We start from the raw sequence: 13,405 nt of genomic DNA, 5'->3' as shown, positions 1-13,405 counted from the left end.
TGAAATGATTCCGAAGATGGAATATTACACTATAAATACTATTATGTATGAAAATAAAGAAATAAACTTACGAAAAACAATGTGTTGAAAAATCCAAACAGAACTTTAGCACTAGAAACTTTTTTGCACTTCATTTTAGATTCGAATTAATTTATTGGAAAAAGTGTTTGTAAAAGAAATATAGAGAAATTACAAAAAGCCACTACGATGGCATCACAGCGGCGTCGCGAGCATGTGAATAAACAACAAACGTGAATAGATTCGCCGGTTTTAGGGAGATGCGCTCCGCTGAGCAGGTGGGGTGACTAATAATTAAGGCAGTTTTGTTTAAAATTAATGCTTCAGTTACTCCAACGCAAATATGTGTGAATGCGAGAGCCCGCATCGTTAACTTTGGAGCGCCGGTAAAACTTTTATGGTAGAATAAAATATAAAGCTCTGAAAATAGGCAATATATTTTAAAATTCATAACAATTGATGTTATACTTATTTTTACTATACATAACACTTAGAAATCTATGTCTTTTTTCTTGAATCCTCCACAAGTGTATGGTGTTGCAGTAATATCATCTTGCTCCCTCTCACTTGTTTCTTCAAGTTCTGAAAAATAATTTAAAATTGTGTAAATAATTCTTAAAATCTAGTGGTGTAGCTTCAAAGGTTTATAGAAATTACAAATACCTGGTGGTAAATGCAGTTTTTCAATTAAGAACTTCTTCCTCTTTAGTTTGAAAGCAAGATCCAGGCTTGGAGGCACATAAGGCACCATGGAATATATTGCACTTAGTTTTGTTATGTGGAAAAGTCCATGATAGTCTTTATAAACCGGATTTGTTTCTTTGCTTGATCCAGTGAATGATTCCATTTTTACTGCATTGTCAATTGAATATAAAAGCCTTTTCATGAGGTGATCATCCTGAAATGGGTAAAGGAAATATGTTTTTTAAATATTAATAAATGCTCATACTCATCAATGTATGTAATACATAAATATTTTTCTTAAAAATAACTTACATCAAACAAATGCGATGGAATAGTGACAAATGCAACAGCACTTGTATCCCTGAGTAGTACTCTAAGACAGTACATGAACTTGATCAGATCTTTTCCATAATGTTCATGGGAGTCCTCCTCACAGTCCATAGCCATCCAGATAGGAGACCCCAAAGACTGAATGCTAATTCGCAGTATGTTTTTATCAGCTTTGCCATTGCTTTTATAATCTTTAATTGCTTCTTTTATGTTCTGCAACAGCTTGAAGTAAAGCCCATTTCTGAAACCTGAAAGTTATTCAAGTCACTGGATTATTTTATCTGCTATTGTATAATATAAAGTATAAACCTACAGACTATGGTAACAAAAATTATCCAAATCAAATTATAAAAAATAGATTACCATTTACATTTTGTTCACTGTTTTCTAGATAGTTATATGAAATTTGGCTGCTTTTAACAATATCCTCTTCAATATGCTTGCTCAAATCAAAATGGTGGCCAAAATTTGTGGTACTGCCAAAGGAAGACTCTACTTGGTTGAGAGCTTCATATCTCCAAGCAATTTTCATTTTGTCAGTCCTCTCAGTGGTGTCAATTATATCATCTTCAAGGGGTTGTGCACATGGCTTTGGTAGTTCTTTAACCTGAAACATAAAACAAATAAAGACATGAAGAATTTTGGTATTACAATTTTGTACTTTGGCCTGTTTGCGAAGATAATTTAAAACATGTAGAAAAACACTGATCCCTTAAAAATTTAATCTAAAATAAGATTAAGTTATAAAATAATAGGTAATTAGTATTATTTGAAATAAGATACAATATCTAAGCAGTTTCCAAGGGATTTTAAGAAATATAGATCACAATCCTAACACTTACAATTTCATGCGGGTCTTCATCAGCAGATGCAATAAAAAGTGCATGTTTGCATATTATTCCTTCAGCAAGAAAGTATTTATTGAGAATTCTGCTATAATTTCCTAAGACATCTTCCTCTGAAACAGATAAAATACAAATTAAATTAATGATGAGAAAAGCATACCAGAATGCTCATGAAACTATATGAATTTTATACTTACCGACGACAAAAATAGCTCCGGAAGGCAAACCTCCACCTAAAAGAGAATTTGAATAGTAAGATTGTATATTTTTTATTGAGAATTTTACATGTTTATTAATTTATAGGTTAGAATTGAACAATACGAACCTACGATATGATCTAGCGAGGGTATCCCAGACGATACATAAATTGAATTATTTTTAAGTTTTGTCCCACTAACACTAGTCTGAGTCTCACTTATTTTGTGAAAACTAGACATTTTAAAGTTTAAATCTGAGAATGTAAAAAAGATTTTCCAACAAAACGTTGTTTACATTTTTCTTGTCACATTTCAAAACTGTCAGCAGTACTGTCATTGTATTTTTTTAAAATTCGTGAATGGCTAAGGAAACATGATTATTCTGCTGCGTAGTGCGTAAGCTTGTTGTGAATGACGTTTCCGGGTTATAACTTTGTACAGTGCTCTATGATATTGTATTCCTTCGATCTCGAATTTCTGAACTGAAAAAAAAAAAACTTGTTTAGTTGGCCAAGTCTAGGCTAGGCACATGCAGTTTTTCGCATTTCCTTGAGAAAATAATATTATTTAGTAAAGTATTTGATAAAGAAAGTCAATATGCAAGGCCCTGCAGTGTTTATGGATATATCTCTCGAGGATCAAGTGAGTTTTATCAGCCTTACAAAACATAACCTATAATGATTGTGGAAATTAGCAAATCACAGGAAGATTAGCATGTTTTGTGAATAAGTCATGATTAATTCAATAAAGAAATCAATTTTTAGTAACAAAAAACCAAACAGTACAGTGACTTTTCCTCCAAGTTTGTAGGATTGTATCGCAAGACTCTAGAGTGATTTCTAATGTAATGTACCTGCCTTTGAAAGAAGAAAGAAAGAAAGAAAAATGGTTTATTTGGTTCAAGCAAACGTTTTACACAATTTATGTTACATTCATAATTTATTGAACCAAAATGACTCCTACTCAGCTTGTAGGTATCATGTTCCATTCAGAACATGAATGCTGGTATTCCGTAGGAACCATCTTTGTGGCATATATTTTGTTCTTTGATTATACTTGTGGACTAGATAAATAATAAACTTATTCCCATAAATCCTTAATTTTAATATCAACTTGATTGAATGATTGAAAACTTAATACCTGCATCCACTTGCATCTTTCAATGCGAGTATGCAATGCATGTGTGTGTTATCAATTATTATGTATTTATTAATAAATTTCAGGCCTTAGAACTGCGAAAATATTTTAAGAGCCTGGGTGCAGAGATATCTGAAGAAAAATCACCCAAAGGGATTGAAGATGACTTGCACAAGATTGTTGGCGTGTGTGATGTGTGCTTCAAAGAACCAAATGAGGCAGACATCGAAGCTATCCTGAACAGCATTGTCTCTATTATGGTTTCAGTAAGTTTTAAATTTGTTTGAAGTGCTTAATGCTGCTTCATTCTGTATAAGGGGTGTATTTATGTTTAAAAAATCGTAACAACAATGTAATGCTTGGTAAACTGTCTATGTTTACTGTAAACCGTTGTTTTATATTCTTTTCTTAGTCATCAATATTTGCATTCAAGTGCTTAATTTTTACCCAACAAATATTTGTTATAGATTCCTTTGGAAAGAGGAGAAAATCTGATACTGGCTTTCAGCCAGCGTCTCACTAAAGCTCCTGGGCCTAGACTTGGAATGGTTGCCCTGCAATCGTAAGTAAAATTCTAGCTTATCTATACTTATAATAAATCTGTAGAGAGGTCAATTCTGTACATGAAATATATTTTCAAAATAACTATCAGGGGGTGATTAGTGATCGATACTGATGCCAAAAATACAATCAGTAAAATTTTTGTCTGTCTGTCTGTCTGTCTGTCTGTCTGTCTGTCTGTCTGTATGTTCCTTATAGAAACAAAAACTACTGGACGGATTTTAACGAAACTTGGTACAATTATTCTTCATGCTCTTGGGCAGGTTATAGTATACTTAGGAATTCCCACGGGAACAGGAATTAGCGGGATAATCCTTTTGTATGAAAAATCTAAACCGCTTTAGTTAGACGCTTGAAATTTGGCATGTAGGTACCTTAATAAACTTTAAGCTTTGTTACAACAAGGAATTCCCGAAATTCCCACGGGAACGGGAATTAGCGAAAATATGCTTTTGTATGAAAAATCTAAACCGCTTAAGTTAGACGCTTGAAATTTGGCATGCAGGTACCTTAGTCAACTGGAAGCTTATTTACAACAGGATATTGCAAATTTCCCACGGGAACGGGAGTTAGCAGGAAAAAACATTTGTATGAAAAAATCTAAACCGCGTAAGATAGATAAAGGGGGTAAAACGGGATCCACGCGTACGAAGTCGCGGGCGGCCGCTAGTTTATTAATAAAGGAAGGTTTAAGGTTCAAAGACAATAAAAACATTTTATTTGTTATTATTATTTTAAGTCTATAAATATTGAACCGTTAACAAAGTATAGCTAAGCATATGTTTCTAATTACATACAAAATTTATTACAGCTTATGGCGCCTGTACAACAATTTGGAGGCCAACTCTGCACTCCGTTACCATGTGTATTATCATGTAATTGAGTTGGCTTCCCGAGTGGGATCAGTGCGCGATGTCTTCAGTGGAGTGGAACAACTCAGGAAGGAGTTTGCTAGCTGCCCTCCCTCCAATGAGCAAATGCAAAAGTTGTACAGGCTTCTTCACCAAGTGCTAAAGGAACAAAACAGGTATTGGAGATCATTTCAGGATGTTCAACAATTGTCTATCAAATTTTCAACAATTGGGTATTTGACACCATTTCCCAATAATTCTAAGGCACAACTTTTTTAAAAAGACACTTCTTTCTGGTCTTAAAAACTTAATTAATTTTTAATTACCTGTAAATTACGATTTTTGGTTGCATTATAATTGAAAAAAGTATTTTCATTGAGTTGATAAAATTGTGACGTCACATGCTAGTATTGCCGTACAAAATCTATGGGAGAGTGTCGTTTTGACAGTTTTAAAAAGTACGTCAATTGATTGGTGGTGTCAAATACCCTATTAACTATCAAATTTTCAAGTATATGCTATGTAAATGGTTATTCTTAGACAAATGTAATAAAGATTATGCATTTTCAATGTTTCAGTGAACTTGCAGCTAAGGTTATGATTGAATTGCTTGGCACATACACAGACGAGAATGCATCATATGCAAGAGAAGATGCCATCAAATGCATTGCCACAGCCCTGGCTGACCCCAACTCATACCTTCTAGACCCACTCTTAGCTCTGAAACCTGTGAGATTCCTGGAAGGAGAGCTCATTCATGACCTTCTTAACATCTTTGTGTCAGAGAAACTGTCCAGTTATCAAGCTTTTTACAAAAATCACAAAGAATTTGTACATTCCCAAGGTAACATAATATAAAATTTCTTTAGACCATTTTCATAAGTTCCTGACCTGAGCATATAAGAATTTTATCTTGTCTTGAGCATATAATAATTCTTACTTTTTAGGACTGAACCATGAACAAAACATCAAGAAGATGAGGATATTGTCATTCATGCAGATGGCAGAATCAAACCCTGAAATCACATTTGATGAAATCATCTCTGAGCTTCAAATTGAAGAGAAGGATGTTGAAGCATTCATCATTGAAGGTAAAAATATTTTGGATTTGTTTCATTATTTAAAACTACCTACTATTTTTGACAACTCCTGAAAAGGACAAAAACTTGGAGCTTACAGTTGTTTAAATTTTTGTTAGAAGGAAATTACTATAATTTGCTTGTAACTTATGATAGGGTGCCAATTGATGAGCGCTGAAAGGAGTGCAAAGCAGTGAGTGCAAGCTGTCATTGGACTGATGATAAAAACTGCTAACTCATGCAAAAGTGTTGCGTCCATCACTTATAGTGACTTTCGGCAGATACATGATTTATTTTTATTATGCATTGATATCTTAAACATATAAATCTTAGTTGTGCTTTCTCAAATCAGTTCTGGATTTCCATGATATTCCGAGAGTAAGACGCGCCATACATTAGCAGTTCTTAAATTTTTGTAACCAGCTGGTGTCCTCACTTGTTAATTCCAAACTATTTAGTAGAACCAGGCCTGTTCATCTCTGCGAGTTTACATCGAAAACAAAACACGCACGATGGCCCCCTACAGGATTACTATTCGACAAGGCCTCACATACGATCGAACATTGACCCACGCACGCGTATTCTTGTGTATGATGGAAAAAAATAAAGAAAATGGTGTACTATACTGTGCAGTATTTAACTGGCTAAATAATGATAAAAACACAGAATGTACTTTTTTAAGTTGACTGAAGACACTGAGAGGTAAAGGACATCATCCACGTTTCATATATTTTTGGTCCAAAATCAAAAGTGCCGGCCAACAAAAAAAAGTGCTGTATTCTGTCAGAATACGTCTGCCTTAGCATTTGTTACTATGGCACCAAAGCCGTAGCTCAACTGTGCGTCGAGTATTTGAGATCTAAAAGTCATCGACTATTCATACATTTTTTGTTCAAAATCAAAAGTGTCGGCCAATAAAAAAAAAAGTGCTGTATTCTGACAGAATACGTCCGCCTTAGCATTTGTTACTATGGCACCAAAGCTGTAGCACCACTGTGCGTCGAGTATTTGAGATCTAAAATTCATCGACGATTCATACATTTTTTGTTCAAAATCAAAAATGTCGGCCAATAAAAAAAGTACTGTATTCTGACAGAATACGTCCGCCTTAGCATTTGTTACTATGACACCAAAGCTGTAGCACCACTGTGCGTCGTAGTATTTGAGATCAAAGTAAGTCGTTTCATATATTTTTAGAACTTTTTGGCCGGCACTTTTGATTTTGGACCAAAATGGATGATGTCCTTTAAGTAGTTAATATTATTCATGATAATTCGTGCTAAATCATGTATTTCCTCCGCCATTTTCTGCAGTTTGGCACTTCACGTTACATCATTTTACCGAAGTCAGCCTTAGTGCCTTTTCACACGTTCCGGTTGCTGGCTATCCGGCGCCGGGTACCCGGTGGTGAAGTGTATGGGCATGGTACGGAGCTTTCACATGTTCCGGCGTAAATCAATCCGGCAGGCGGTCGCCGGGTGCGCGCCGGATCCACCACTGTACGTCCGGTCGCCGGGCACCGGTTAGCCGGCGGCCGAACTGACAGTGGTGTATGGAACACGCAACTAGCTTTCACACGCGCCGGCCGGTCAGTCGTCCAGGTACAGTCTGCAAGAGTTGCAGTTTCTCATTTTTGTATCCTGACGTTGCAAAGAGTTCTTCAAACGGTTATGTAATTCATCAAAAGTAGTTGTACTTGAAAAACCTGTCTTCATGTGCTCGTAGATCTGGGAATAATGTATAGAATGCACCTAATGCTTCTCTTTTCATATTAATTGCATGAACCCAATAATTTCTTAATATTTCTTTCCGGCGCAGATATTTTCGTCTTCGATATTTTTTTTTTTTTTATGCATAACAAGGCAGGTATTTGATCAAAATCGCACCTGATGTTAAGTGGGATGCAGTCTAGGATATAAAAGCCACATTGCAATTATTTGTTCACGGTCCATCTTTGAAAGTATGAAATGAACGAGACTGTACTCTTGTCGGCTCTCTAGTCGATCAACCGGGGCGTGTGAAAGCTCATTTGACGCCGGGTAGCCGGCGCCGGATAGCCGGCAACCGGAACGTGTGAAAAGGCACTTATAGCTTCGGCGCAGTACCGATCACTGACGTTTGTCAACAAAATGGTGCTTGACTCTTGAGACAAGCTAAATAATTATACCATACTGTTAATGACATTGAGCTTACATTTTTTAAATACCTTCGTGAAGTAAAACTTCTGTACGTAGTACTTATTATTATTCTGTGGTAGAACTTGTAGTAAAATCATATGACTTGTGTTGCAGTGCTGAAGACGAAGCTGGTGCGCGCGCGCATGGACCAGGCGGCGCGCGCCGTGCGCGTGTCCAGCACCATGCACCGCACCTTCGGCCGCGCGCAGTGGCAGCAGCTGCGCGCCGTGCTGCAGGTAAGCACTATGGCCGGGTTCCCACTATGCCGGACCGGCAGATCTCCCGGTCCGATAAAATCGCCGGAAGGCCTAGCGGCGGTACAAATTGTATGAAGCTGTTCACATTATCCCGGATCCGGCTTTTTCGCCGAGCCCGGCATTTTTACCGAGCGTTTTGTCGCTACAAAATGCCGGCAAAATCACCGGACCGGAGTAATGTGAACGAGTTGCGGCCACCCTGCCGCGCCCGTGCTTCCCGCCCCGCCCCGCCCGTGCTCCCCGCACTTCATTCGGCTCGGATTTCGGATCCGGTGATCCGGTGTAATGTGAACACCCTTGTCCGGTGTCCGGTTTCCGGCAGAAATGCCGGTCCGGCATAGTGGAAACCCGGCCTATCATAGGCTAGTTTCCTAAAAAAAATTTTTTTTAGTCCATCAATTTTCATATAAAAAAATATTGGACACATACCTATATTTTTAACTGTCAATCAAAAAAATAATTACAAAGTTAAAGTGCGTTGAAGTTCCGAGCGACGTCATAAAGTGCTGAACTTTTACGCACTCACTGACGTCATGGGCCTTTTCTTTAGAAATTTGGCACGCTTTATCTTTTTACATTTACATTAGTTTTAAAAAGTGAAAAATACGTGTCGAATAGTTTTTGATAAGCTAACTGACGGACTAATTAAAAGTCTTGCTTTTTACCCAGGAAACATCCCTATTATCGGTTCAGCCAAAGCCAGTTCATTGCTGGACGGCTACATTAGCCATAAAGGCTTCCACAGACCAAACGCAGGTCAGAAGCAGTGCGGGTCAGTTGCAGCGCGGCTGAGGCACGAAAACAGCGCAGTTTCAAAGCAGTTGCAAGTGTTGCAACGCGGGCGGTTGTCAAAAATTTAAATATTCAAAAACCGCTTTCAACGCGCTGCTACCGCCCTGCGTCCTGTGTGTCATGCTAATATGGCCGCCATAGTAATACAACAGCGCGGGTTCGCGTTCGCACCGCTTCTGTCCCGCACCCGCGCCGCCTCGTTTGTCGTTCGGCAGTTGCAGTGCGGCGCGGTTGGAGCGCGGGCCCGCGTTCGCACCGCTTCTGTCCCGCACCCGCGCCGCCTCGTTTGTCGTTCGGCAGTTGCAGTGCGGCGCGGTTGGAGCGCGGGCCCGCGTTCGCACCGCTTCTGTCCCGCACCCGCGCCGCCTCGTTTGTCGTTCGGCAGTTGCAGTGCGGCGCGGTTGGAGCGCGGGCCCGCGTTCAAATTTGGTGGTACACACTTCAAAGAGTTTCTTGTATTACAAATTGCGCGGGCCCGCATTCAAACTGCGCTGCTACTGCCCCGCGTTTGGTCTGTGGAAGCCTTAAAACTGCTCCCGCTTTTTTCATCTAGCCACTGCCGGTTATTTACTTGAGATCGTCGGTTCCTCGAGCAAAGGGTGTTCTACTTTGCCGAGACGTAATCTCCGCTCAGTACCTCTAGCATGAACAACTTTCGTCTTCGAATCGTTTGCGTATTCGACAAAATTCGATACCTTCGAATTAAACGATAACGTGACAATTTTGATTACAAAATAAGTTTCGTGCAACTATTTCTCATACTAAGTTCACTTTACGACACATTCACAAGGGCGCTGTTGTAGTTTTCGTACTAAATCTTTTGATAGCGATTCGAATACGCAAACGATTCGAACTCGAAAGTTTTTCGTGCTAGCCGTACATAATCCTGTTTACGTTACCTTTCGGTCGACCTTTTCATAGCTCACTGAGTGACGTCACTGAAGAGCTTTACTGTAATGTTCCATGTTCATGACTCCATAGTTCGCGACTGATCGAATACTGCTCTCTTCAGTTATAGTCACACACGAAGTTGTTCCTCAAATGACATAATATTTTATTTGCATGTTGGGATTCTTTTGAGATAGCCCAGCCATAATTTGAAAGTATGTATTCAGTCAGAATGAAATAATTCAATCGTTTATTTTGTTTGGTAGGCGTGGCGAGCTAATGTCCACCAGGCGCACGAGTCGATGAAGTCTGTAGCGGCCGCGCAGATCGAGTACGCTTCCTCGGCGCAGAAGGCGTAACAAGGCTCCACCGCGCTGCCAAGCAACATTCGCATCTACGGACTATAGCTACAGAGTGCATAATGCAAGTTCCACATGATGGCTTCGATGAGTGACTGCGGCCGCGCATGGAATTCGTTAACGTACCGCTAGATGCCGTTGTCATTCGAATTCTCGAAGCGCGCATCGAAAACAATCGGTTGAAACTCGCAATCAGCACACAAATACAATATTATTATGATGGAACTCATTGTACAAGTTAATATACTTCTGGGCCGGTACCTACATCAATACAAATTAGTCACAAGTAACTTAAAAAATTAATTTTCGTAGATGTTGATTGTATTATTTTTATTTAATTAATAAATATTGTATACTTTATTATGACTTACTTTTTATTTACGCGTAACTTTAAAGAACTAAGTATTATGATTTTTTTTAAAGAATTTTCCACCCTCGCATTTTCTCACTTCTCTTTTTGAAGTTTTCAAGGGTTTTCATGATGTCCGCTGAACCGTCCCATCTGTGACATCAGGGGGGCGCTACTGTCAAATACTGGATTTTTGGTTCCGATTTTTGTATGGATTTTGCCTCGTTGGAACAGGAACACTGAAAAATGTATGGAAAAATGCGTAGACAGAGAATAGTTTTTTCTGTCTACGGAAAAATGACACAGGAAGGCGCTGCCGCTGCTATCAATACGGGGATATAGATGACCCACGCTGGACTGTCCCACCAAACTCAATGACAGGGGGGCGCTACCATCGTTCAACTATATGGTTTCGAACATGGCAAAAATCGGAACCCGCGATCCGGTATTGACGGTGGCGCCCCACTGTCAATGTTATAGTTCTAAAATACTGGACTGTCCTGTCGATGACATTGACAGTGGGGCGCCACCGTCAATACCGGATCGCTGGTTCAGATTTTTGCCATGTTGGAAACCATATAGTTGAACGATGGTAGCGCCCCCCTGTCATTGAGTTTGGTGGGACAGTTCAGCGTGGGTCATCTATATGCATAGGACAGTTCAGTATTTTGGAACTATACTATTTTCGACTCTATAGCCTATAAAAATTCTTGGTTTATGGTTTTGATGACGGTTGACATATTCTTTGGTTGACATTAATGATAGAAGACACAGTTGATCATTACTCGTCAGAGTAAATATATTCTTTGCAGTCGATCATTTCGCTTTGTTTACTTTTCTGGAGTTGTCTTTTCAAACCCTTACATTTAAATAAATTCATCATGGAGTATGAGTACGAGAATGGCGGGTGCCTCCGCAGCGTATTCCGCTCATTCGTGTGCGTGACGCTATCACTTCTGCTGGCGTTGCACGTGTACGCGTACTTCTGGGGGCCGGCGCGCGAGCCGCTGGACGGAGACTTCTCCGATATACGATACGTGGTCACGCAGCTCACCAGGGGCTTGACTGAGGTTTGATATGTTTTATAAGTTGATTGCGGTTTCGTTCTATGAGGGAATCGATGGATTTGTTGCTCTTCAGTACCTACGTAAAACCTTGTGCCTATTTCTCCCCTCTTCCTAAACCAACTCCGGGGGTATCTGTCATGATGACTGAGCATACAAAATATAAAAGAAGCAAGATGACCTGGTTTATCATATTAAAAGCGCTTAACGTTGCTATTGCTACTCAAAATATTAATTTATTTGCTTTGCATAGGCTGATGCCTATTAGTGGCAAATACGTAGCTGCAGGTCTTATGTTTTTCTGTAGAGCGACCAGTAACATAAATTAGAGAACATAATTATCCTTTTGTTAATATTCTTTTATCACCTCTAAACGATTAAATATAATACAAAAGGTGAACCACAAGCACGAGCGGCTCAAAGGCGAGATGGAGCGGCTGTCTTCGGCACTGCCCGCTGTGGCCGCCGCCGCCGAGCGCGCCAAGGACGCGCTGCAACCCTCCGCGCGCCGCACCGGTCAGCAAGCGCTCGACGTGCATGACTACGACCGACAGGTAATATGCAGGTCGCATACCACAAGCACGAACGACTCAAAGGCGAGTTGGAGCGGCTGTCTTCAGCGCTGCTCGCCGAGGCCGCAACCGCTGGCTAAGCGCGGCAATGACTCGCTGCATGCCTCCGCGCGCCGTACCGGCCAGCAGGCGCTCGACGTGCACGATTACGACCGACAGGTAATACGGGTCACTTACCACAAGCATGAGTGACTCAAAGGCGAGATGGAGTGGCACTATGGCGAGTTGGAGCGGCTATCTTTAGCGCTGCTCGCCGAGTCCGCAACCGCTGGCTAAGCGCGGCAAAGACTTGCTGCATCCCTCCGCGCGCCGCACGTTCCAGCAGGCGTTCGACGTGCACGACTACGACCGGCAGGTAATACGTGTCACATACCACAAGCATGAGTGGCTCAAAGGCGAGATGGAGTGGCACTACGGAAAGATGGAGCGGTAGTCTTCAGCGCTGCCCGCCCAGGCCGCAACCGCTGGCTAAGCGCGGCAGAGACTCGCTGCATGCCTCCGCGCGCCGTACCGGTCAGCAAGCGCTCAACGTGCATGACTACGACCGACAGGTAACATGCAGGTCACATACCACAAGTATGAGCGGCTCAAAGGCGAGATGGGAGTGGCACTACGGCGAGACGGAGCGGTTGTCTACAGCGCTGCCCGCCCAGGCCGCAACCGCTGGCTAAGCGCGGCAAAGATTCGATGCATCCCTCCGCGCGCCGCACCTGCCAGCAGCCGCTCGACGTGCACGACTACGACCGACAGGTAATACGGGTCACATACCACAAGTATGAGCAGTTCAAAGGCGAGATGGAGTGGCACTACGGTTAAATGGAGCGACTGTCTTCGACGCGCTGCAGCCCTCCGCGCGCCGCGATAGCCAGCAGGCGCTCGATGTGCACGACTACGAGTACGACCGGCACAAAACAAATATAGGTACATATTTACTTAACGCGACACCGCGATGTGATGTGACCCTTCCATTTTTTTAATTTCCAATTTCATTATTAGACGACCGTAACATATTTTTTCATGTGGGTAGTTTGTTCGATTTCTTCTATAAATAATCCTCCTTCAGAAGTAGTCGGGTAAAAAAACTTAACTCTAGCCCTGAAAACAGAGTGACTTTCCAATTGGCTGTAAAATTAGATTTTCCGTAGCTTTAAAATCAATAGGTACATTGTTAGTCAATTGAGTTCGCGATCTAATGTCGTCTTACTCTACGTCGTCTACGTCTTTATTTATTTTATATTAGGACAA

General features: G+C 40.8%; 2 protein-coding genes across 2 annotated transcripts; one reads left to right on the top strand and one right to left on the bottom strand.

Moving 5' to 3' along the window:
- Window positions 1-437: 437 nt before the first annotated feature.
- LOC135073632 (elongator complex protein 4) lies at window positions 438-2,388 on the bottom strand. The gene is made up of 7 exons (XM_063967791.1): window positions 2,203-2,388; window positions 2,075-2,110; window positions 1,875-1,990; window positions 1,396-1,639; window positions 1,015-1,280; window positions 682-916; window positions 438-600 (listed from the first exon to the last, which is right to left on the bottom strand). Exons 1-7 carry the CDS (start codon window positions 2,312-2,314, stop codon window positions 509-511), a joined length of 1,101 nt encoding a protein of 366 aa, XP_063823861.1. The 5' UTR covers window positions 2,315-2,388; the 3' UTR covers window positions 438-508.
- Window positions 2,389-2,582: 194 nt separating this feature from the next.
- LOC135073303 (eukaryotic translation initiation factor 3 subunit M) lies at window positions 2,583-10,479 on the top strand. Its single transcript, XM_063967424.1, has 8 exons — window positions 2,583-2,716; window positions 3,298-3,477; window positions 3,679-3,773; window positions 4,584-4,799; window positions 5,202-5,467; window positions 5,571-5,714; window positions 7,994-8,115; window positions 10,083-10,479. The coding sequence occupies exons 1-8, from the start codon at window positions 2,672-2,674 to the stop codon at window positions 10,173-10,175; spliced, it is 1,161 nt and encodes a 386-aa protein (XP_063823494.1). The 5' UTR covers window positions 2,583-2,671; the 3' UTR covers window positions 10,176-10,479.
- The last annotated feature ends 2,926 nt before the right edge of the window (window positions 10,480-13,405 follow it).

The sequence above is a fragment of the Ostrinia nubilalis genome, chromosome 7 (assembly GCF_963855985.1).
Source record: "Ostrinia nubilalis chromosome 7, ilOstNubi1.1, whole genome shotgun sequence".
Taxonomy (NCBI): Eukaryota; Metazoa; Arthropoda; class Insecta; order Lepidoptera; family Crambidae; genus Ostrinia; species Ostrinia nubilalis.
This window is presented reverse-complemented; position numbering and strand designations above follow the sequence as displayed.